This window comes from Cottoperca gobio, chromosome 7 (genome assembly GCF_900634415.1).
Source record: "Cottoperca gobio chromosome 7, fCotGob3.1, whole genome shotgun sequence".
Classification (NCBI taxonomy): domain Eukaryota; kingdom Metazoa; phylum Chordata; class Actinopteri; order Perciformes; family Bovichtidae; genus Cottoperca; species Cottoperca gobio.
This window is the reverse complement of record NC_041361.1, coordinates 18,863,887-18,891,190: the sequence shown is the minus strand read 5'-3', so window position 1 is coordinate 18,891,190 and position 27,304 is coordinate 18,863,887. Positions and strand designations below refer to the sequence as shown.

Genomic DNA, 27,304 nt, shown 5'->3' with positions numbered 1-27,304 from the left:
GTGAGAGCTCCGTGCTTTCTAACGGGGGGGGCTCTCGGAGCTTCGTACTGTCTGAGCAATAGTCAGGGGCATCTAGGAGCGCGATTAATCTGCGTTATTCTTTCTGTGATTAATTAATCGAAATTATTATTATATTGCCCTAGTTATTTCACAAGCTGTGAATAAACAGTGAGTGGACATTACGTATTGGACAGTCACAATGTACTGCAGTGGACCAAAAGGACATATGCTATTGACCCGTGTTTTGTGTTTCCCCCTTCCAAACACAAGGGGGAAAATGTATGTATTTTTTAAATATTCATTTAATTTATTTTCTGGTATTTCATTTTCATGGCATCATTTGTTGGGCATGCTATTGGCATGTATCTACTGTATGTAAGAAATAATGTCAGCAATCTGATAAGCAAAGCAAATTCATCTCATGCAGAACCTTTGTTTAGAACTTCTACAGCAAGGGGAAACAATCGATGTGTGCTGGCAAATTTGGAGGTTTGGACAAAGAAAGCAATGCAAACAGAGAGGGGGAGAGAGAATAATAGGGATGTTATTTAGGCTGTTTTCATCATGCTCCATTGTGTTTAACATTTCAGAATGCTACAGGACACGCTGGCCCTGTGCTCTCGGGTTCCCCTCAAACCCCAGAATGCTGGCTGCCAAAGCCCCCTTTTTGCTCCAAGGATTAAATTGTGGATTAACGCATCACACACATACAGGCACGTATACAATTTACTTATACAGAACACAAAATGACACAGTGGCCAGAGGTGGTGGGGGGGGGGGGGGGGGGGGCATGTTAGAGTCACCCACATCATATTTTACGGTAGCTTTGTTCTAAGGCTGTGCACTGAAGTTTCTCACAGATTACGCCACACTGTTGGCATCTGAAAAGGTTAGAACATGGCACTGTCAGTTGTTTTCAAATACATAACTGATTTAAAGTGTTCACAAATGTCCAAAATCTGCCTCTCTATCAATGACACTATATCAGACTCTCTGCATATTGAATAACATTTAAGACGATTCCCACACTAATCAAAGCCCGATGGATACATCAGAAGCTCACCCAATTTCACTTGTCTTTAGGCAAACACTTGAAGTCAGTACCAAACTAAAATGAAGATATCTGCTACACCTCTTTAGCCTGATTCACTGACTATAAGTATCCTGGATGGACTACTTTTGGAGTGCTGCTATCTAAGTTGATACGATGCAGCGTTCCCTCCAGTGGTCTGTAGCAAAGGCCAAACACCTCCATTGAAATTAAGACCACCTCCCAACATCACAGAAAAATTGAAAAAGAGCATAGGTGCTATCTCAAACAGCAAATGCCATGAGTGAGGCCGCTGTATCTACGAGCTAAATTGATCGAGACGCATCAAGATCAGAACCCTGTTCTGCATATAAACATGTCATGGACTTTTTTCTCAAACAGCTTTGGGTAGAAGAAGACAGGCGAAAGGCTATTAACTGCTTATAACATCTACATTCTTACTTATCTAAAAAGTACATGAACAATAGTAGGTGAGTAGATGAATAGTTGATTGGAGGTTTGCAGAATAGTGCGAGAGCTAGCAATAATAAGAGTTTACACAGCTGAGGTGAAGAGACGGTGATGCATTCAGTCCAACTCTCTGAGGACAGGATGCATTTTAATCATAATCAATGCAACTACAGGGGTGCAAACTCATCAGGGTTGAAAAAGGTTACAAAGATGCAAACTACCTAAAACGGTCCGGGGGCATGCATCAGCTTTATTCAGTGGATTTACAGTGGATTTGAACATGAGGATAAAGGGAAAATTCACACTAGAACTATTGTAATCTTTCCTGCTATACATTAAATGTAAGGTGGACATCAGTTCGGGTCACATAAGGATGGTTTTCTTGTGGTAATGTCACAACACTGACAGGCGAGTAGAGAAACCAGCAACACAGGCCACATGCGCCCTTCCCCGCCATATTACAAAAACTCATCAGAGAGCCGAAAAGAGGTTCAGTTTGCTGAACTAACAGGAAGCTTAGATCGTCCACTAAAGCGAAGTTTGGGTAGTGGTACAAACTAACTACCAAAAACCTACATCAGGGCAGCCCCCTGAAAGTCGAATCAGCCATTTATTTGTTTATCTATGTATATTTAGAAGTGACAAAACAAACAAACTTAAATGCACACCACAACAGCACGGCAGAATCATTTCCCTTTTTGGTAGAAAGTCCTGTGTGGTCCCCAACCACCGGTCCGCGGTGTCATCCGTGGGTCAATTGGTACCGGGCCACACAGAAAGATTGAATAAAAAATATTTTATTTTGAAAAATCACCGAATACATCTGTCTGTGCGTCTGTGTCTCTTGACACATGTCAAGACGCTCGTCTGTCACATGATACTTTACTTTAAAAAAAAATAAGCCCACAAGCAACAATGAGTGGAAAACAAATGTCAAAAAGGGAAAAGACCCAATGAAGAGACATTTAAAAGACAACATCAGGAGTCCTACTTAAAATACATGTTTATCGCTACAGGTGATTCTCATGCATCGCTCTGCATAATATTCATGCTCGCAAATGAGGCAACAACGCCTTCATAACGGCTTCGCCGGCACCCGGCGTTAAAAGACAAGCCCTTGGAGTTTTTTGAAAGAAAAAAACATGAACAAGAAGGACATAAACAATTACTGATGGTCACCACATCAACACATGCGAGTGCACTGAGCATCATACTTAGTGACTAACTATGTCGCTAAGAGAAGAAACCTTTTACCATTGACATCGGTCCGTGAACATATTGTCTTACATGAAACCGGTCCGTGGCATAAAAAAGGTTGGGGACCGCTGCTGTAGCGGACACTTTTATTAATGGTATAGGCAGTTTTATTCCCTATACTTGTCATGGTAGGAAATGCACAGGTGTTATAAAATGAACAAGGGCTCAGTTCTATTGAAGTAAACCATGTTGTAGCCACTGAGGTATACAGGCCATTTTATATAATTTGACACCATACACACAGACACACTCTTATCCTCACACCTTCATCCACTCATTAAAGCAGCACTACTGAATTCCCCGGAGGTTAGGGTTAGACGAGATTACAGAATGAATGAGAGCCTAATCCACGCTTTAAAGCTTGTAAAAGCAGTGTATGATTGTCCATAAAGGTAGTGCCATACAGGAAGCTCGGATCGTTTTATCTTCTCTGATAAAACGCTTGTGGATTTAGAATACCCTCCTTCCCCCCTCCACACAGACAACCTCCCAACGAGCAGAGGATTATTGGTATTACAGTACAGTATCGCCCAGAGGTAAAATCACCTTGTCTAGAGCATCAGCAAAGATCAAAAACATGTTGGCGTTGCTCATAATCTTTCTTTAATGAAGGTCTCGTATTCCTAAACTGCTGATAACAGCGTTCAGTCACTCCAGATTACCATGGAAAGGGTGTATTAACTACATGGCTGGCACACCATGAGTTGTCTATGTATGAGAGTGTGAGGGAGTAGGGGGGGAGGGGCAAGCACAAAACCGCTTCTTGTAGTTGTCAGGTTTAAAACTGAAGTGCAGGGTGTGAATGTGTAGCAGGTGGTCCTCCATTCTGCTGAGAATAGGAGGTTTTGAGTCACCCAGGTAGAATTGACTGATCGTGCTTGTACTTTACCAGCAGTACATGTACCAGTACATCTCCGGGCTGCTGTCAGCTACTGGTAGCAGTACACTAACAGTGCTCTACATGTGGCTTCTGTGTTATTTATTATCTTTCTCATTTGCTCAACGCATCCAACCCGCAGAGATGACATTTATTATACACAATGTAGATTTATAAATAATAATTCTGGTTATTCACAAACTTGGGTTTTGCAGTTTTGGCCATCATTTTAGTTGAATATAAAAGCACTGTACTTCTGAAAGTCATTTCTGAGTTTTGGGAACATGGTGACATTGCTGGAAAGAACTCCGACAAGCCAAGAAACACAAACTGTCAGCCAATGAGACAGGTTGTAAACAAGCCAACAGTTTAGGCAGATTATCTGAACCACTTTATTTGGTGATGAAAACTAAAAAGGAGTTCAAGTATCTTGTGGTTTTCTTCACAAATGAGGGTAAATGGAAGACCGATCGGCACAGTGTAAGCATGAACAAACTAACAACTTTAACCTATGAGCTTTGGGTAGATCAAGATACAAAGCTAAACCAAGTTGTCGGTCTGTAAGCTGCCATGGACCTTTACAACATCTGTTTTGGTAATAATTGTTCCGTCTTTTTCACTTCCAAATACATTTGGTTCACCTGAGGGTTTGTTTAAAATTTGTACGATCTTCTGACTGCTTGCTTCTTGCCCTGCAGGCTTCTTTTTTGTCGAATATGATGTTCTTATTACCTTGTCGCAAAGCATGTTATGTTTTTGGTTCGGTTAGTTGGTTTGTTTGCCTGTTTCTCAGGAGGATTACGGAAAAAATACAAGCAGAATTTTCATTAAACTTGGTGGTAGGTTGTAACCTGGACAAAGGAAAAACCCATTACATTTTGGAGCCGATCCGAAATCATGGGGAAGATGCACGCATAATTTTAAGGTCTGCGCCCTCCAAGTGCCCTTCTTGTTGTTGTTAAGAATGCAAAAAAACTATCAGAAAAACATCATGCCAACATTAGAAAAACACAGAGAAACCTCACTAACAAGCTAAAACTCTTGTTATTATAAAACCCTGATAATGGTGTGACACAAACTTTAGCAGCAAGTCTAGACCCGGCTGTTTTACAGACTGCAGTGGCAATAATCAGCTACCTTTCCCCTGGCTGTGGCTCATTACAAGTCCATGGTGAGAAGCGAGGCTGGGGAAATAGGGTATTGTTAAATTCGGCTTAATTAAAGCAGCCAATTAAAAGACTTATCACATTAGTCAGGTGTGCTCCAGAGAATGTAGGAAGTTAACTGGTTAAAAAAGGAGGAAAAGAACAGATCGCTATCTATCGCTGCTTATTATTCCGCTGTGTGCACGCTCAAGTACGTGTAAGTTGGTGTGTGTGTTTCAGAGGCTCCAGGGTATAATATCTTTGTACCTTTGGAACCGCAAATTAGTTTGTGAATGTGTGCATGTTTCTTACCTCACGATTGCTTCCGTCTTGGAGGCAGCTTGGTGGAATTCGTCCTTGCTCTGTACGTATCTTTCAGAATTCTAAAGGACAACACGGGAAGACATAAACAGGAAGCGTTAGTGGAGCAATATTTTTTGTTTCTTAATTTGTGCTTAAGTGTGTCTTCTTTTCATGAAACATTTATTCACAGTGTCGTATATTCACATTTTCACAATCAGATTTGGGGTAGCAGCTTCACACCTCATTATCCAGTTGTGTGCCCATAAATACAACACCTGAGATGCAACAGGTGTAAAAGGAAAAATGGGTTACTAGCTGTTACAAGCACAAATGTTGTCTCTTTGTCTTTTTCCTGGTTTGCTGAGATTAAACGAAAAAAGGAGTTTTATTTTTTTTTAAAGACATGTTTGCCAAATATAACTGGATATAAAAAGATATAATCACCTTTGAAATAAACAATATTTAAGGAATATATTAATCATTTGAAGCAATGAGTCAACAATTTGAAATCACAGATGTTACAAATACGAGTCCTTTGCGAGAAAATTCTGTCTAAATATTTTAACAATTTCTGTATGGGTTAAACTAAAGAGATAGAACACCTCCAGATGTGCAGGTAGGCTTTTTAAAAACCTTTTGACAGCCTGGTTAGCTGTTTCTAGTCTTTACGCTAAGCTAAGCTAAGCTAATCAGCTGCTGGCACTAGCGTCATAGTTAAAGGACTATGGAGTCGTCTAACTCTCGGCAAGAAAGCGAGTAAGCACATTTCCCAAATAAAAGTTGACTTCCTGGAAACTCATTTATTTCATGATTTTTAAAAGCATCTCATTAATGTAGACCCCCTGCGTATACACCTAACTTACCAAAAACTACAAAAAATGTAAAAGTGTCCCTCCTTTTAAATCAAATATCCCTTCTTTCCTAAACTCATATTCCATAGGTTTACACTTGAGAATGTCCCCATATATGAGCAAATAATGTATGTCCTGTACTGCACTACATTTTTCTCTTTCCCTCTTCTGTAGCAGATTGCTTTTCTCCCTTGTCTTTCTATTTTCCACTTTGTGCCTTCCGGACTTTAAAGATACACCCCCTTATGAGTTCAAGCTGCAACTCTGAATTCCACCTGTGATTTAACCTGAATATTCCCTCTACTGTAAGATGAAGCCCACAGGAGACCCCGGGCCACAGAAACAACAAACTTACGGTATCTAGGAAAAGTTATGAAGTTGTATTTTCAACCACAGGAAAGCTTTATGATTCCAGCCTCTTCTGGAAAACACTAAAGCTCAGCAGTAACGACTTGCATTACTCGTAACATTGTTTAAGAAATTGTGAATACTGACTTTGCAGCTTGCCCGGTGAGCACCAAACCCCAAGCAAGCAGGGAGTGTTATTATGATAAAACAAGCAGCTAATCCGCAACAACTGCAGCCTTTCCTCTACTGATCCTCCTAGCTTAGGCCTCCCAGCACCATGTTCCACCCGCCACTCCCAAATATTTAACCAGCAAACTGTACCAGCTGGGGATGGAAGGAGAGTAAAAGCTAGACAGGAGGTAAGAGGAGAATAAAAGGAAGAGAAGCAGCAGTAGGCATGATGGTAAGAGGCAATAGAATAGAGAGAGAGGGGACAGATTTGTGTTTGCCCTGACTACTAAAGAGCGGATTGGTCTCGGACAGTGACTGTTAAATCTGAATTTGATGTATGAAAAAAAAAAGGGATTACACAACACAAAACTACGCATGGCTTATGATGGCTGGAAGAACATTTCAATTTTCACAAAGTGTTGGGCAAAGCAATGAGTGCTGAGCGAGTGAACACAACTGGCAAGTGTCAGGCCCCGGCAGCAGGCCTGGTCATGCCACGACTTCTAAATTATGGCTAGTTTTCTTGCTAAGTGTCTAACAGGCATAGTTACACAACACAGACAACTCTGAACCACATTATGGTTTGTGACTGGGATGTGAATAATTCAAATGGGATGGCTACCACTGAGAACTCATTTAGACAGACGAGACTTTAGGTCACACCATTCAGTCTTAGTGGTGGAAGTGCACATGAAGAAAAGAGCTGCACTGAGTGCAAAGACATTGACATAGTGGCAGGTCTTAGGCGTGGGTGTCTCCAAGAGCACCTGCTATTTTGGTTCATGTATGTGCACCAAGGGCTGGTTGAATATAGATCTGAGGATGTAGTAATTCATAACAATCATCACTCTGAAAACACAACTGTGTCAATCACAGTGACGGATGACAATAATAGCTCAACAGATGAAGAATCGGCTTCTCCAGGAAATGAATGCGGTTGTGTGGATTATTTATTTTCTTAATTATAAATCCCACTGCTTTTCTTGGCAAGAACCGACCTGCTTAGCTGGTTGAGGTTAGACATTTACCTGGATTGCTTCGGGTCAGGACAGCCCATTGGTCGGGGCATAGAACCTGAACAAATCGGCTTACCTGTAGCTCGCGCAAGAATGGACGCCTGGCCAATCCAATCACTTGAGCGCTATGCAGTGAGTGTCTTGCCAAGAAGAGAAGAAGAATCCATCATAATGATGCAGAGCGGCACTATGTGAACACACAACACCAAACATCTGCAGCTAAAAGACAGATGGTCTGGGGTTTTTAACAGTTAAATAAACAAATAGTGAACTGGTGAAGCCGTTTCTACGATCGCATCATTCCAATGCTATTTCAGTCATAATTCTGCTGTATTTCACGTTGCAAATGGTTACATTGTATCTAAAAAGGGACAGAGGAGGATTCGCTTCATAAAGCATTTCAAGAATAAAAGAAGAAATGCTGAAATGATTTAAGAAGTTGAAAGGAAGGCTGTGAAGCACAGGATTAATGAGAACCTGTAATACTCCCTTTATGTATAAGTGTGTGCGCTTATTTTTTTTGCAGCCTGGTGTAATTTGCATGTGATTTAATCTGGAAAAACACAGAAGACAGCAGAACGTAATGGCACTGCGCTCTGGTGCGTGGTTCTGAGATATCTATCTTAGGCACATTTTCCACGAAAACACCAACAAGTCGCTTTGAGCTGCCTCATTTGAATGAACCTCCCACCTGTGGCACCGAAATACCACACAGTAGTGCAAAGCCAACGTCAAGGTCAGGAAAAACCAACAAAGGGGAAGCACTGCTTGCCCCGGTTGCTGTGCCGCCACAAAAATAAGACCCTATGACTTATCCACTCTTCTGAGGGAAGACTTTTGAGACTGTGTCTAAGTAACCTCATTGGTGCGTTCTCATTATGAAAAGATTACCTATATTACTCATTTGATATCTGCAAATGCTCCTAGTCTGAACAACAATATGTGTGTTTTTTGTGTGTACGCATGTTTCTTATGTATAAATATCATTCATTGTGAAACTGATCGCATGTGCACAGGACTGACAGTTTACCACAAATTAACATAGACATGCCCTTAATCAGACATTTGCATATCTATACATCAGCCTGCTCTACTACTCATTAGACCTGTCAGACCTGCCAGTGAAAAGAATGGCGACGAAGTGGAGTCATTTCACCGTTTGTGTCACATCGGCAATGTTCTACAATAATGCCAGATCAGCTGTCATTAGGAGCGACCCTTACGCCTGCATCATTAATTCCACACATCTACCTGTACCAGTGATATCTCATTTACCATCATTAAACAGGAGGAAGGTTACCAATAATTTAGTTAATTAATAGTGCTCGTATCAAAACAGATGGAATACATCATTAACATATACTCCGTCGACAAAACTATTCACAGCCATGAATAAAGAATTGATTGTAAGGAAAGCAATGAATCAAAATGAAGTGTATTTTTCTGGCTTTGACCGGCATTTTAGAGGATCACACAACACAATCAAAAGATAGTGGCTAACAAACAATTCTTTTTTTTAATTTTGATTCCATCTTACCGTATTTTTTAATCGCCACCTTATCATGTCACCCTTAGCTCTGTCTATAAAACCATGTGTATTCATGGTCCAGGGTAGCCCACACATCCTCATTTCATCAATACCAGTGTATACAGTACATCTTGCCTCATGTGTATTTGTGAACATCTAAAACTCATTTTTTAATCTGAACATCCAAATCCCTTAATGGCATGAGGAGGGAAAAGAGGACTTTAGAAATAATGCATCATGGAACACACAACTTCTCAGCTTCCTCCATCCATACCATTACTTCTCTGGTCCTACCATTGTTCAAATCTTCCAACTTACTCTCCTTTCCATGCTGCATAGATGAGTCCCTCAGTTTTAGGGGTTTTGACTACAACTGTTAGGCCACCTGCAGCCTCTTAATTGCCACTTCCCAATTTCCTTTCTTGTTCATTATGTTCACTCACTCTCCGTCCTATAGACCTTTCCCGCTCTTGGTGGCTTAGCCATTTTTGTCAACCTTGCTCAGTTCTCCTGCTATCCAGCCTCAGAAAAGGTGCTCCCAACATCATGGCTGCACAGAGGCTCTGTATGTCCTCATGCTTTCCATCTCAATACTCAGGCAACAACGATCACAGTGATGGGTGGTCGATATTTTGAGATAATGGGTAGAAAAGTCACGTACAATGCATAGAAAAAAGAATGAGTAATGATGGAGAAACCAATATTCATTACTTTTTAACGATGGAATGGAATGAAACGTGCAAAATATTAACAGAATTGCGTAGAGCCATGAAAGACTTAGCCAATGTGTAGTGTCAACAAGCTTGTTAGCTGTAAAAAAATTAAAAAAAAGTAGCAACAGCTGTACTTAACAGTCATCAGCCTTCAATAGCCCAACAGATTTCTGCTTCCCTACTGATGATGATTGCAGCCATTCTCCCCAGCTGTCTACACATGTTTACAACTACCCTGTGAGATTGCATTTCCTAAATTCGGTGCTTGTTCGGAGTCGATGGCAAGTTGGAAAGTAATTAGGTAGATTTATTTTGTACAGTTTATTTCTATTGCTGTTGGCTCATTAAAACAATGTAATTATGTCAGAGGTAATACTGGGCTGCACGCTCCCAATCAGGACAGAGAGCCTCTCACACAGGCAACAATTGGTCAGAAGGTGGTTTTATCCCGACTCAAAGTCTGTGTCATAACATTAACATGCACATCATTAATGTAAGAACACATCCAGACACTTTCCAAAGCAGAAAAAGGCCTCATTTTTGTAGACATCACAAACATTGGTCTACAAGTGGGTCTCACACACTCTCTCACACACTCTCTCTCACACACACACTCTCACACACACACACACACACACACACACACACACACACACACACACACACACACACACACACACACACACACACACACACACACACACACACACCTCTTTGATCCAACTATAAAGGAGCAGTCTTTTAACCCACACACACTCGCTCCCACCTCATCTAACCTTTTGGTCTGACCTGAAAGAGGCATTCACTGAACACCACAAAATGTTTTTTTTGTGTGTGTGAGCTTTGAGATATGTGTGTAATATTCAGTGTCCCTAAAATGTACTTCCATCTACTTAAGCATTGCTCTTTGGTGTGTATGTCTTACTGTACGTTCTTCTCCTGCACTGTAGACATTGAGGGGTCCCAGAAGTCACTAATGGAAGACTAGTCAGCTAATCGTTCTGACTTACAACTCTGTCAACATTAGCTGGGACCCCTCAGCACACACAGAGGACTTTGTGTAAAAAGGAGTTTATGTAGCATCTCTGTGGAATCTCTGGTTTAGGCTGTACATTTAAGTTACATTTAAAAGTAAGTAATTGCAAAAGATAAAATGCTCTTTTAATGCATGGCAGCCAAATTAACTGGTATGTGATATGCCCAGATGCAGTAAAGCCGACCCACCTGGAACTTCTCAAAGGTTAAAAGTAATACGACATGTTAATCAGTAAAGAACATGAAATCTACAGCCAAACAAATATGTGTGAGGCAAATTAAAAGTTATTGAAGAGTGTTTACCACAATGTATAGAAGCACTTTTTTTTTTGCTAAGGCAAAAATAATGAGGCGACTGGAATGGAAGCCACAACTCTGCAATGTTTAGTAATGTTAACTTATTATGAAACTCATATCTTCATCTCCAGATGGGTGCAGCCTCAGTGGAAATGTTGCTAACAAGCCTAACTAATAAGCAGATTCCAAGCCCTTGCTGCAGCATATTGAGAAGATAGCTTTTTCCCAGGATGAAAGCACTACACTTTGACTCGGTCTACATCGGGCCCAGGGTGTATTCATTTACATAAGAAAGTCCAACACAGCAGAAAAGAGTTTTTAATACGGTATAAAGAAATAACTTGCGTTCTGATCAGACAGCCAACGTGCCATCGTGTCAGGAACACACATACGGTACGGGATGTTGTCAGTGTGTGCGTGCGTATATGTTAATGTCCGGTATGTGTGTGCGTGGCATTGTGTATACAGCATGTGTGCGTGCATGCCATCTCATAAAAGTCCTCTGCCTCTCTGTTTGACCAGGAAAAGGTACTGCCATTGGCGTTATTTGGAGTAAAGCTGTGTGTGTGATCGTGCGTGTGTGCAGATATTTCTGGTGCACTACGTGGAGGCCCCCGCTGACAGCGTGTCAAGCAACCTGTCAGACTTGGAGGAGGATTATTATCTACTTCTGTACGCTCTATTTCCACCAGCTTCAAACTATACTTTACCATGACAGGAGTGTGTGTGTGTGTGTGTGTGTGTGTGTGTGTGTGTGTGTGTGTGTGTGAGAGAGTGAAAGAGCAAGACAAGACAGTTAGCGAAAGAGAGAAAAAAAGGCAACGGAAGAATTAGGCAGATAGAAAAAGCTGCATGTGAAACTAACAAAAGACATACGCCCACATCAAACAAATGTTACTCCTGCATTGTTCCTGTAAAGACATTTCATAAGAAATGGAAAGACGGAGATGGATCTTTCCAACAAGTATACTTCTGGATTGTCAAAACAATAGAGAAAGAAATTGAATAGTACCGGGTATGGATGTCAACGATTAACCGCAGAGAATATCTTTGACAGGTTACGATGCCCATGCTAACCAATTGGGAAGATCGGACAGGACGCGGTCCCGGGCCCAGTGTGTGTGTGTGTGTGTGTGTGTGTGTGTGTGTGTGTGTGTGTGTGTGTGTGTGTGTGTGTGTGTGTGTGTGTCCAGCTGTGTTGTTCTCAGAGCAAATTAAGGAGCAGGCAATTCAGAATTGATCCCCATTGATCAAAGTATTTAGAAAGAATATGGCCGATATGATTAGTGGCCAAAGGATTGGAGCATCCTTTAACAATGACCTAATCAAAACACGGGAATACACTTTGGCAAAGCCAACAGTAAAGACATTTACAGCACGCAACATTAAAATGGATAGCGCTTTGAAATGCAGTGTCAAAGGAAAGCGCCTCTTGTATTTCACGTAACTTTGCGGGGCTTCTTTCTTCGGTTATATCGGTTAGTTACCGGTTAATCATTTTCAGGCTATCAGAACCATAAATAACCCAAACTGACATCCCTAGCACAAGAGATGGTGTTTCAGTTCTTCTGTGTCATTCCATATTCTTGTTTTCTCAATACAAAAACACAACAATTGAATTGCATATCGTCAAGTTTGTGACAAGTTTTTATTACATACCATGTCAGCACATATGTTAATGTAAAGGGTGAGAAACTGAAACACAAACATAAGCCTAGCTCACTTTGACTTGACTCATCTTGGTTCAGTTCAGTTGAACAGATTGAGAAAACTAAACCTCAAGCATTGAGAACACTTGAAGCAGTCAAACAGACTAAAACCAAGGAATTATGTGGCTTCTGGCGCAGTCTGCAAACACACATAGCAGATAGACACATAATTCCCCCCATTTACATATACAGTACATGTACACCTGAATATACAGTGTGCATGCAGAACACACATCTCTCTGTCTGTCTCTCTGTCACACACACACACACACACACACACATACCCACACATAGACGTCTGTCTACAAACATCCTAAGCCCAACAGCAAACACAGCTTGTGCCACCCGTATGTCAGCCTGCCAGTCTCCTACTCCCTCTGCAAACCCAACCTGCTACTAATGAGACAAACACAAATAGCCAGGCATCTGACACCAAGACCTGTGTGTGTGTGTGTGTGTGTGTGTGTGTGTGTGTGTGTGTGTGTGTGTGTGTGCGTGTGTGTGTGTGTGTGTGTGTGTGTTTGTATGACTGTGTGTGCTCTGTAGAGGCCTTCCTTACTAAATTGCTCCTGAAATTAAAGACTTCCATCTCTCTCATGCCATGAGACGGACGAGAAAAGGAGAGACGGTGGTGGAGGGGATGAGAGGAAAGAAGAAAAACAGAGTTTTAAATGTGAGTGCAGATTATTCATTGAGGTAATAAATGTTTATTTAGGCTGACTGCACGATAATTAGATTACAGATGTTGTGTTATGATGATGTAAGACTGTCATTGAAAGTATGCAATCACAGAGGAAAGACTGACAGGAAGACAGAAAGAAAGACCTTTCTCGTCTTCTCTTTCGCTGGACAGGATTGGACATGCCTAGTTTTAAAAAAGCCCACACTTCAGATTTAACTAACAGAAAAAGTCTATTGCTCGAGCCAGTGGCTACCAAGAACTCTATCCGCTTATAGAAGCTTATGGCAGAAACTAAACATAACCTCTACTGATATGAACATATGCACACTATTTATTCTAAACTTGGTTTGAGAGGTTTATTTCTTTCCATTGACCAACAGTAATCAGGAGTAAAGATATGATTGACATGTAAATGATTACAAAAGTAAATAAATTAAAGGATAAGTGAGTAGGGGTTCAACCGGTACTCAATACCTTTAAAGCAGGGGTCTTCAACGTTTTTCAGGCCAAGGACCCCCAAACTGGTGTAGCGTGGAGCAGGGACCCCCTACTGTATATATTGTATAGAAGAGGCTTGAAGAGGCCCGTGCGACAGGGGACCCGTTCTTTTAGTTCACCTCTCTCATTTCTTCCGCTCTGTCTCTGACTCTAGGTGTGTGTGTCGGGAGCAAAGTCCCGCCCTTTGCGAAACACAGCAGAGGAGGGAATGTGAATGCGCAAAGCAAAAAAATTAAATAAATTGCTTTATCTACAAACAATTTTGCGACTCCCCTGTTGAAGACCAAAATCACCAAGTACCAAGTAGTATTGAAACGTTTGCAGTCAAAAAATACCGGCATTCAATCGTTTTGTACCCAGATATGATTTTGCTACCAATTTACGTGTGATTGACCAACTACTGCAGCAGTTACAACCCTTACAGCCTGTGAAGTTGTGCGCGGTATACATAAATACTATAATAGTTTGGACACTTTCAAAATGTATTTGTGTGAAAATCATTTGGATGGGGAGTAATCGACAACACTTTAAGGGCACTGATATTGGTACAGGTGTTGTCGTTTTATAAACGGTACTCAGCCCTAAAGTCTACCCTCGGCTACGAACAGATGACCCACAGAGGGTAACTAACGGTAATCCTAATGTTAAGGTTGCCCCGTGTGACTCCATCTGCTCCCAGCACAAATTTAGCAGGACAGGTTTTGATTAGCCGTGGTAAACAGAACGTAATACTTAGATTTTACACATAACGTCGTGTAAAAGGTCTTCTCCATCTACGGCAATGCTTTCCCCAGAGACCCCACGTAAAAGGTCCATCTTGTGTGGCGCCTGGTGAGGCTGAGACTTAACTCGAGGCAAACAGCTTCCACACCTTTGCTGCCTGCTAAATGTCAGACAGACAGATGAAAGGGAATGAAAGGGCTTGTTAGGGCTCTGTGGAGGAGCTCAGGCTGGGTAGAATCTATGTTCCCTTTTTGAATCACATTTACAGACACACCTTGTGCTTTTCCTACAGATGCTTGTGTGCACAACACTTATGTGTTATTCAGCTGTTGGGGCTGGTTTAACTTACCGTTACACAGAAGTGCATGAAGAAAACTGAAAAAGCTTGGGAACCACCCACCATGGTAATGTGATTGTCACACACACAGAAGTACTTTTGAGGGTTTTTTGGCAGGTGTGTTGGACCAATCTCAGACACTCAATGCCATTTAAAGTTGCAAAAATGATCATATTGAGACCGTTCGTGTCCATTAATCGTGTGTGTACTGTGCCTGCATTTGTTTGATTGTACAATAGTGTGCACGTTTGTTTGGGGGTGTTTCTATATCTGTGTGTCGCCGAGTCTGTCCAAGTCTATAGACATAGTGTATGTAACTATAGTTTTGTGTGTACAATAGGTGCAACTTTGAGGATGTGTGAAAGTCTCTAATTAAGTCTTTGTAAGTGTGTGTGTGTGTGTGTGTGTGTGTGTGTGTGTGTGTGTGTGTGTGTGTGTGTGTGTAAATGTTGTACCCTCTTCTCCAGCTGTGCCAGCTGCTCCTTGTAGAAGGCATCCAGCGCTTTCAGCTGTGCATCTTTCTTCTGTAGCTGCTGAGCCTGCAAGAACGCACACACGCACACAGACACACACACACAGACACAGACACACACGAAGGGATTAAACTCTGTGTACTGCTACGTGTTCTCCTTATAGAAAAGGTAGGAGATTGGTGAAGTATACTGTAGCAATGGTGAACTTTTTTTCTTTTTCTTCAAACATTAATTTGAATTTAAATTAACAAGATTAATTTAAATTGCAGTGATAATATAACACACAATCTTGACTCAAGGAGTCAAGAGTCAAGACTTGAATCCAGTTATAACTGTATGAAGAAAACATTCTAAACACAACAAACAGCAAGACACAACCCTCAAATTATACTGCAGAAAGAATAGAAGGGACAGAAAGTGGAGTCGCAAGATAAAAAATTGAAAAATTAAGCTTTCTCATTCGCTATAATGTGTCAGTTTTCTTTGAGTTAGCATTTAATTCAATAATTGTATTTAAAGAAGGATAAAGTATTAAGTATTATTGGATGGAGATTGTTTGTGTTAGAGTTTTACACTAAAGACATGACAGTAAACATTTTATTTTAATTTAAGAACATTAAAAAGAAATACTGTTTATCTACACCCCTTGAAAGATGCTGTAAAACAGAGGGTTAAAAGAAACCTTACAATGCCATGCAGCATACAGTCATATCAGCATTTTTCCAATTTTCTTTCTGCAAAAGCAATATATTTATGTTTGATCAGTGGATTTGCTTGCAGGGGGCAAAGTCAATTTGCACAAAATATTTGTGCTGATCTGGAACAGAGAGCCAGAAAGTCCAAAATGGAGGTAGCTTACCAAGCTTTTTAGCTTTTAGCTTTTTAGTTACCTTATCCACTTGTATTTAACCTCCTCTGTTTAAACTGCTCCACAAAAGAAGAATAGTTTGCACACCAACAAGTCTTCGTTCCTTCCCTCTAATACGACCAACAGGAGAGTTTCCTAAACCAGCGATATGTTATGTTTTTGCAATTTAAATATATGTTGGGACAATTTGTCAATGATCAAAAATAATGCCCTTGATTTATGATTTTGATTTACAACAATGCTGCAATATTCAAGGATTTTTCTTGCAACCTTGTGCAATTTAAACATTTAGAAAACATTTCAGCAATTTATAAATACTGGATCAATTGATAAAAGGGAGACAAACAGTAGGGAAATATGTACGCGAGACACAGACAGAAGGAAGAAAGAATAAGAAGTTCTGATAGAGGACTGTGGAACAGGTGAACAAGCGAGAGGACGGGATGGGAGTATTTAGACGGACGGGCAGAAGGGAGGATGACAACTGCAGACATGCTGAAGACAGAGAGGAGTGGAAAGAAAGAAAGAAGAAAATAAATGTGAATAGGAAGGAATAAGAAGTTCAGTGAATAATCTGCACAGTAGTTGTAGTTTTAACCTTTTTTAAGTGAGCAGAAACAAGAAGGAATAAAACATTGTGAGCGGTTGGACAGCAGCAGGGTGGAGGGATGGAATGGACAAAAGAGCAGGAGGTTTGAGGGTTATTACGAAACTTACCATCACATCTACTTCATCTGGGGACTGGAGAGGTTGGGAAATAGAAAGTAGAAAGAGGAAGGGTAGAAGAGGGACAGACACAAAGCACAGCAAAGAGGAAGGAGAGAGAAGCACACAGTTGTTTGGGTTAGGGCTGTTAAATGATTATTATTTTAATTGCAGGTAAAACACTAATTCCTACAAGTAATGACAATCATATCATATGATCATATTATTGATCAGATGGAACTCCAAGAATACACCGCTATTGTGTTCATCTCTTGCAAAAATGTATTTAGCATCACAAGGAATTCTGTAATCAGAAGTTAAAAAAAGAAAAAGGTCTCAAACTTGTATGACCCGGTTTCTGCTGACCCCAACAATCACAGAGCTGTCCAGTTGTACTTTAGTTTGTATTTTATTTGCCGTTGAAGGACCAATGTCCAAATGGGTTATATGCAAATATTGTTGTAATGCAAACTAATTCAATTTATTTTTCTATTAACTTCTCCAACACCCAGCGGCAGCACACATTTACATACTCGTGTTTGGACAAGTTTCTCAAACTTGCAGAAATTATTTTTAAATTCTAGCAGCAATCCAAATGTTTCCAAATATACAAAATATGCCATGCAGCATTTTGAAGAAGTTTGTAAAATGATGCATAATATACCTAAAATAATAAAAATAAATGTGTAATGATGTTTGGTTTGGATATTCCCCTCAGTGTCAGCATCATACAGCAAAGTGATGGGAGATCAAATAATAATTATGTGATAATGACTATAAGTAGGTATAACATATGATATTTAGTATTGTATAGAATGGAAAAGATTCCCGCCAGATATGTTTTGAGAAAGGAAATATTCTTCTTTGCATAATAAAAGATTACCTTTTTAGATCATCTTTTTCCTGGCTTAAAAATGTAAAATCTCTGAATATGCAAATGTTCCTTTCAAGACTTGAAGTCCATTCTGTGTGAGCCCTATAGGTGTCAAGTTTCCACATCACAAATGTGTAAATTACACATACTGGACCATGATTGGCTTCCACACTAATTGTGATGTCACAAAATCCTGCTAGTACGTCCACTTCTTAAACTCAGATTTGAGGTGAGCACAGAGAAACTTTCCTTCAGCAGATGAATGTAGAAAACAGCCTTCTAGTGGCACAACACCAGCATGTAAAACATTAAAATAGACTTGGATAAACTAACATTTTTAATTAATGTAAAATCTTGGTTGTGAAGCTAATTACATACTTTTGTGAAATATGTGTCTGGCAGCATAAACTCTAGGGAATAGCTAATTGGAATAAGTGTAATGGCATAAACAAGGCTTTGTCCTCTTGAACTACACAAACACCAGGTACACACACACATCATGAGATGTTTCCTCAGAACAGAATCTTGTTAAACTGTGCCAAAGCACAAATCATTAAAATGTATCAACATCATGTAACTTGCTACTTATCCAATTGACACCAGCTGGGTGGGTTTGTCACATTGGGGAAGTCAAAATGTAGAAAGTCTGAATAATAACTGCAAAGTGACAGCCTGTCACACACTATCTGAACTACCATAATGTACTAAATCTCGCACATCTGGTACAACCTGCAAATTAATGCCAGTCAATATTTTTAAAGCACTATTGTCCCTGAGTAACTGCACTGTGGCACTGAAAAGCAGCATCAGTACAGGAAAGTGAAGAGAGTCTAGTCCTAATTATCAGGGCTGCTGAACGCCAAATCAAATCAGAGCCAATCGTCTGTGTTTCATAAACAGACCTTAACCGAGGAGAGACAAAGAGCGAGAGGGCTTCTGATGTGAGAAATATTTCCACTGTCAGGTGAAAGCTGCATCTTGGGCATATTAAAAAGTGTAACAGGTAACATTTCTGCATTAAAATGTCTTTAAACGACTATGTTATATGTTTACATTATCCTAAATGTTTCCAAAAATGTTCAAACACAGAGTAATCTGTCATTTTATTTAAGGTAATGGTGCATTTAATATCTCTTCAAGCCTCTCTAGTTGGTCAAACTCATGAGGAAAGACGCGAAACACCAGCTGATACGTCAGAGAGTGAGGAAGGAAGTCGTCGAGCCACTCTATTGTTTACTATTGTTTGTATTGCTAACTTGTGATGGAGTATTTATTGCCATTTTCCCTGTAAACCGCAAAAGTTAAAGTTACTTACAGCTTACGTTACTTACGGCTAACGTTACTTACGGCTAACGTTACTTGCAGGCTAACGTTACTTGCGGCTAACGTTTATTACGGCTAACGTTTATTACGGCTAACGTTACTTACGGCTAACGTTACTTGCAGCTAACGTTACTTACAGCTAACGTTTCTTACAGCTAACATTACTTGCAGCTAACGTTTCTTGCAGCTAACGTTACTTGCAGCTAACGTTACTTGCAGCTAACGTTACTTGCAGCTAACGTTACTTGCAGCTAATGTTTCTTACAGCTAACGTTACTTGCAGCTAACTGTTACTTGCAGCTAACGTTACTTGCAGCTAATGTTTCTTACAGCTAACATTACTTGCAGCTAACGTTACTTACAGCTAACGTTACTTACAGCTAATGTTACATGCAGCTACTTCATTAGAATGAAATGACATAATATGAAAAACATGACTCAGGGCTAGGTGGAATAACATCGTCCGTGAACATGATTTCAGTAACATCAGCTCGATTTTCATCGGCCACTGGTGGTCGTTTAACAATGAAGACAACTCCCATGATCCCACGCTACATCACAACGTCATGAAAGTCAGTCTTTTGTTATTATTTTGATTAAGAGACCCCTTGTGGCAGAAATTACAGACTGTGTGTTTAATGCAGGGGAAAATAATGACTGAAATTGTGTTATATACATGTACATTTTATATGTAAAATGAAAATCTGTTTGGCAGGGATTAAAGCAAAAACGAAATGTATTTAATTAAAAAACACAGCTTTGTTGGTCCCGTTTTAATTTGCAGTCAGAGAAGAAACTTCAAGTGAATCAGATGACTCCTCTGGTGTCCCTCCAGGGACCTGCGAGTCTCTGGTAGATAACAGCCAGCCAGGCGTGACTTCTCTCTCTCTCTCATTCACTCACACTCACACTCACACACACACACACACACACACACACACACACACACACACACTGAGGCTTGCATGCTGATGTGTGTTTAGTCTGTCTCTCTGTTGGGATACCTTGGTCATTCATTTATTCAGTCTTATATGTCTGTACTGTAATGTGTGTCAGTGAGTCCATCAGTAATTCTGTTTTCCAAAATAACTTTATATATTTATTTATTTCTATGAAACTGAAAACTGCTGGAGCAAGAGAGAAATAAATGCAGGGTCATCATACGGCAAAAAAGTTGGATCAGCTCATACGTGCAAGCAAACATTCTAAGTAGATTAGATTTGGTCCGTCCGTCGATCAGTCTACCAATTTGGTCCACACCGATATTTCAACAACTATTGCCTACTGACACAGACTATGGACACACATCAATGGTCCACAGAGGATGAAGCCTACTGAATTTTGTGATCCCTTGACCACCTCTAATGCTACTGGTAGATTAAAGTTTTTGGCTTTTAGTATCTTGACAATATTTTGGATGGATTTCCATTACATTTGGTACAGACGTTCATGTTCCCTTTATGATACATTGTAGTAACTTTAGTGATCACTTTATTTTTCCTCGAGTGCCATCATCAGGTAAAAGGTTTTAACTTGGTCAATACTTTGCTTTATGAACAAAACTAAAACACTAAACTAAGATGGCCAACATGGTAAGCATCAGCATCTTAGCATTGTAATGTGTGATGCACAGCTTCACAGAGCTTGCATGGCTGTAGAACTAGGCTGCGGTCAAATAGTCTTTTTTGTTTAAGAAGATTCCTAGCTCAGTGAAATGACCTGAAAGTAACTGGTTGAAAATTCTAAATCTAAAAAAAGGTGTTTCAATGCTGCCTTTCTTATCTCCTTTAGCATAGGGTACACTGCACCATCCATTTCCAAAGGAAAAGAGATAATGCCATCCCACAATTCCTTGCAGCAGCAACATTTAAAGTGACGCACCATTTGGCTGTCAATAACATCTGTCGCTGTTTGATTTTACACTGGATAAACAGAGAACATTCTGCTTAGGAGGTGTGATTTGGTTTCGGACAAGAATCCTTACTTGAATTGTACAGCATTGAGTTTGTCACTGTGCTCATTGTCTACATTATAAATAAAGTTGCTTTAAAAAACATCCGTAGCTTAGTAAAAGTCAGATGGATTCCCTTAGCATCGTGTTTTTATGAAGTGCTTATGAATTCACCTTTACATCTCAAGGAAAAGTGGTTGGGAAAAGTATGCAGTGTAAAATTACAGGCATGTGAAGCACTGTGCTTTTTAAACATGCATAACAAATAGTCAGTTTCAGGTGATCAAAATGTGTTTCATTTTACAATGTACTTGATTTAAAATAGATAATAAAAAATAAAAAATGTAAGCTTTAAAGCACCATTATGATCACAACAGACACACTACATTAAAACACTATCTCGTTGAGATGTCACATGTTTTGTTATCAGCTGCTTTTGTTTACAGAGTGTCTTACAATATTTACTTTTTATAACGCTTAAACAAATGCCGTTTCTCATACAGGATATCAAATTCATTCTCCTCTGTTGCTTTTTAAAAATTGCCCTTAATATATCCTAAATGACTCAAATAAAGGCAATAAAAGAGAGAAGAAGTCTTCTGGTTGAGATGAAGAAAAGAGAAGGAAAGATAGAAAATGCAGGAGACAAGAAGAAGACCAAATACATAACTAATGTAAAAGTGCAGGAAAACATCTTCAGTTATTAAGAAGGTGCATAATTGAATATGGCAGCTTCTAGCCATGAGCTAAACAGGAGATTAGCTTACAAGCATATTATCGCACAGTCTTCCTGCTCCAGGCTCCTACTGCATATGAATCAATTCAGTACACAGCTAAAGGTGTGAAGCATCTATTTAGAAGATGCACACAGAGGAAAAAATGTGTAAATGTGTGAGACAGGAAAAAAGCAAGTGGGAGTAAGTGAGGGGGATATGAGCTGAAAACGATGAGGGAAAAGGAGAGACAGGATAACAACTGTGAAACAGAAATATGACAAAGTGAGACAAAACAAATCACAGCAAGAATGAGTGAACAAGAAGGAACGAGAGATGAGAGCCTCGGAGCAAAACTAAAATCTAGCAGACAGGTTAGGCAGTTGTTTGCAATGCAGTTTTTCTTGTTAACTGGAGCTACGTTTTTAGAAATGTGTGACAATATGAATAACAATATAAAAGCTCCAATAGCTGGCGACAAAGTTGCTGCAGCACCCTCGGCACCCCTATTCCCTGTAAGTATGAAAATATCCTTAAACTTTTTCACAGGTTTAAAAAATAAATGTGTATAAAATTGTCATTAAAATGGATGAAAGCGTCAGATTCTTTCAGTGCTGGACCACGATACTGCAGAAGATAGAGAAACCTCTCTCTCACTTCAATAAATAAAATCCATGAACATGTAATTGTATTGAAATATTTTGTGTGAATTCAGAAAATAAAAGTCAATATGTACAAACAAGACCGTATTTATAATCTGGAAACCAAATCCCTTTAGGTATTGCCAATATCTCCCAACAGGTTTATTTTTACTAGTTTTAGTATCACATCGACAGCAGAGACATTTCAAACAACACCAGCCATGGGGTCGGACTGGGCCGGATATTCACCATCTCTAATCTTCATATCCAACAATTCCATAGAGCCTTTGAGCGTACCGTGCAGTGCAGCATAACCTGCTGTCGAGCCAGATGAATAAACCTTGACAATAATTTTGACTTTGACTTGTAACAGAGTATTTCTACACTGTGGTATTAGTACTTTTACAAAAGTAAAAAGCACAAGTTACTTCTTCCACCACTGTGGGTGCTAGAATTGACAAATGTTTATTACCAAGCCCTAATAAACAAACATTAGCATGAATTAATGTCTAAACCCCTCACTACTCAGCTAAAGAAGAACATATTTTTTACAGTGCTCAGTGCACTGCAGGTTCTGAGGCTGCGCTGTCGGGACAACAGATGGTGGCTGGCTGAGCCGTTAGTCAGTGAGTCTGCCGTGGACACGCCACATGATATCAGCTGTGGAGGGCCAACACCCCCAATCCAGGACAGAAGGAGCACACGAAGAGAGCAACGCAGGGCAGCGCACCAATGTTAGCGGTCGTATGGATCATCGACACAACACATGGGCATGGAAGACGAGTGTTCGGGCTCGCTGGGACAGACGTATGAATATACACTCACGCGTCTCACTCTTCCCCTGTGGCACTGTGTGTGCTGCGTTGCCATCTGATAGCAGCAGCAGTCTGTTCTCCGCCTCTCTCTATTTACTCTGCTGCGTTTATTTAACACATAGCTCCCAGCGAGGCAATAAATTAGCACTCAATAATAATCTGACTGATAATTACAGCCAGGCAGCTATACGCAGAGGAAGGAGTAGGACAATAAGGGGCACTGGCCCTTGTCGGCTTCCTCCTCCTCGTCCTCCTTGTCCTCGTCCTCCTCCATCTATTAATTTCACTCTGACTACTCCCTCTTTCATGCGACACTTCCTCTTTAATGTTTTGATTTGTTATACAGTATTTTCTACATAATTATGAAATGTGGACTAATGTAGTTCAGCGTATGGTTACAGCAGTGTACCGTGGTATGTAAAGTGACCATGTACATTTGCTTATCTACGGTATAGAAAAAGAAAAACGGGTGATTCTTTTTACACATACTTCCATAACACTATTGTTTCAAGTTTCAATTAAAAATATATATGTTTGTTCAACCAGAAAAAACTTCTGTTCTCAAATCAGCAATACTAAAAAGAGGGGTTTCTTTTTGAAAAGAAGCCTACTCCATTTTTACTTCACTAGAAACTTTAAAAGCCTCTTTTTCAACAAGGATCTAAATATTTACAAGTGCTCATTTAGCAAGAGACATCAGATCTGCATCCTCACAGGGATCCGACTGATTCCCTTTGGTTTGAAGCGTGTAAATGTCCCAGATGTGCAATGCCCTGGTTTCATCGCTGCAGTTGTGCTCATGATTCATGATCATTTCATGTTCACTCCCAAAATAAGATGCTACTTCATTTGTAGCAACATTGCTTTTGCTCTCCCGCTGAGACCCTGTGTTGAACCGGTCTTTGATCTCGATGGAAAAAGTTTTGAAAGTGATGTTTTTTCTGGCGAGGCAGCGATCTACAGTGGATCACAAAAAGGTCAATTATACTGCTAAATCCAGCTGCAAATCTGACTCGCTGCACTCCAGCCTTACGCTCTTCTCGTCTGCTCGTCGATGACGTCTGATGCTCAAGATCAGGCTGGGGGGAGCTGCAATGCACATCCAGGTAATCGATACCGTCAGTGAGAATTAAAGACTTAATTTTGCAATAGTAAAATATGCATCTAAGTCCAGAGACACATTTCCATTTACCTTCTACCAGTGTAAGAATTGACCATTTTGCAGCAAAAGTATTGCTAATAAATGTAGATAAAAGTATCTACTCTGATGTCCCTTTTTTATCAGTCTGTCCTGTTTTGTTTACAAAGATTTACTAGACTTCCTGTTTGCCTGCCTGCTCACTTGGCTCATCGTACCCGTTTATCTTTGAGCGCACACAGTCAGCCTAATAGCTTTACATGTAGAACCATGTCAGTTGCTGCAGATTACAATTACTGATACAACTGCGGGCTTATCTGCACCTCACCAACTCCTCCACTCACTTCTTTCCCTCCATTTCCTTCAATGCCCCTCCTGCCATCTCCTCTGCACGCTTATTTTCCCAACGTTCTCCTTCTTCTTCCCTCTTCCTCACTTCCCCTTTACTGTTCTCACTCTTTATTCCTCCCCTTTCTTTCTTCCCAAGCGCCGGGACAAGCTCCGTGATTAACTGCGTACGAGTTCAAATGTCTATGTGAATGAATGCATTTGATCAGTCCATGTATCCAGACAAAATTAAAGAAAAAAATGGTTCTGTATTCATACAGTTAGAATCTTTAAATTGCTTGAAGGATGCAAATCCATTGAAATTCAAGACGAAACCCGTGCAAAGCTCATTTAACATGTTTTTTCGCTCATCTAAACGCCATAATAGCAGTTTGCAACCATATGTCAGACTAAATAAGCAGTCAGAGGCGTACATGATAAAACATCAAGCTATTCACCGGCTCATATGTACTGCTATAATGAAGCATGTCCCCATCTGCTTCCGCCTAGGTGTGGGTGTGTGTGTGTGTGTGTGTGTGTGTGTGTGTGTGTGTGTGTGTGTGCGTGTGTGTGTGCGTACACAGCTGTTTCTCTCACACCCGTAACCAAAGTCTGAATGAGATTCCTGAGTATGTAAGAGAGATACAACACTGTCCCTCCATCAGCAGAGAACCTCTGATTACATGGGTTTAGGTATAAAACAAGTGAGGCAGGTTTTTCCAATCAGAGCCAACATCTGGCTCATTCCAGCCGGGCTGCTTGACAAACAAACATATAGGCAGTTAAGAGGGGTCCCAGCGCTATCTCGCTCCGGAGTGGAGCCGAGGCCTCGGAATACTGCCGGGAATGAAACACCGGGAATTTGGCATAAGGTTCGGTCTTTGCTGTAAAGTAGTGGTGGTGGTGTTAAGAGTATTCCTGAGACATACTTGGCATTCTGTGATAGTGCTTGTGTAGTACTTCAATGACAGTTACATTAATGCAGTAGAACAAAAACTACATTTATTTTAACAATGTGAAGAAGTGAAAATGTGTCTAAATAATACAACTAATGCTGAACCTTTTATTTAATGTATATTCTTAAAGAGCTTTAACCATGCAAGATCCATCATGGGGACACCTCTGTGCAGATGTTTAAGCCCACAGAAGTTATAGCAAACCAAAAGTGCATCTCCACGGCTATAACACTCATGATGAAAGATTATAATGAAACAACCCTGATGATGTCATAGCGATGTCATCAGGGTTATCTTGACTTGGGATTGAGATCTCTTTAACAAAAAAGTCTGCATTACAAGCAGACGTGGGGGTTATGGAAGATTCTATTGCAGTGTTGTTGGAGTTTGACCCGAACGAGGGATATCTTGACCTCTGCTGCTTCCATTTCAACTCATTTCTTTGTTTCCCCTGTGAGGTCCCCAACTTTATAGAAAAACAATAATGAATCGATGGAGTAGCCCTTTAAATCAAACTAAACATTGGAATATATGTATCCAAGTCATGAACAGACACTCCGCTAACGTGCTGCTCAGGTTGCGTCTGTCACCGTATGTGGTTGATTGGAACCGCAAACTTGACTAAGTAAGCATAGCAACACAAGAGAATGATAAAGTTTGAATACGTGTAAATAAAACACTGCTGTTTGAAATATTAAACAAGAGAAAGTTAGGCTAAAATTAAATCTACTGCACATTCCACACTGACAGAACGAGTGTTATTAAACCAGCAAAGACACACGCAGACACACAGGTAGTCACTATGTTAGCTCAAATTAACTGTAATGAAACTAATAACCTCCCGTGGAACAATACATATCGATTTATATTCTTACAATCCCTCTAAAAGGCAGGTGAGACAGAAGGTCAACAGCTCCAGGCATGTGACAACTTCCTCAAAGAGAGAAGTCATGTAAACATCACAATGAAATGTTCCCCGTCACCGCTCCACTCTGGAGCCAATTCTAAGGCAATGCAAAACTATTTGAGAGGTAAAAGGTCATTGTGGAAGGATAGATTAGGTCAATTAAATGAACACGGGGAATCTTTGTAATAACACTTGTGACTGGCTTTCCAATAAGAGCATTGCACACTTGAAATGTAACTTAGTATAGTGCATGATGGGCACAGAGACAAAGCAACAGACAGTTTAAGAGAGAAATGAAGCGAGCGAGAGACGCTTGCACCTTTATGTGAGATCAGTGATACATGGAAGGCTTTTGTTGCCATCTAGTGTCACTTGGAGGAACTGGTTAGTCTTCAACAGCTGCCATTGAGTAAAACTCGACAAAGTAACTAATAACAGTCTTTACTGAACTGAACGTTTGTCATTGCCTTTGCTCTATACAGTCTGAAAGCAAGTGTTGCATCACCTCTGACATTATAATCCTGCTGTGGTTTTTGTGACGACTAGTTTGTAGGTCTGTTAGATTACGAGTCTTGTGGAGGTTCAACATTTAGAAAGTAGTATTGGCAGAGGAGAAATTCAC

General features: G+C 40.2%; 1 protein-coding gene across 1 annotated transcript in view; it reads right to left on the bottom strand.

Annotated features, from left to right (window-relative positions):
• The window catches only part of LOC115011025 (MICOS complex subunit mic25a-like), a 48,438-nt gene that overhangs the window by 9,642 nt on the left and 11,492 nt on the right, over positions 1-27,304 (bottom strand). The window contains exons 5-7 of the mRNA XM_029435953.1: positions 17,050-17,073; positions 15,447-15,530; positions 5,093-5,163 (exon numbers count right to left, since the gene is read on the bottom strand). Coding sequence (XP_029291813.1) covers positions 5,093-5,163; positions 15,447-15,530; positions 17,050-17,073 — 179 coding nt within the window. The remainder of the gene's footprint in view (positions 1-5,092; positions 5,164-15,446; positions 15,531-17,049; positions 17,074-27,304) is intronic.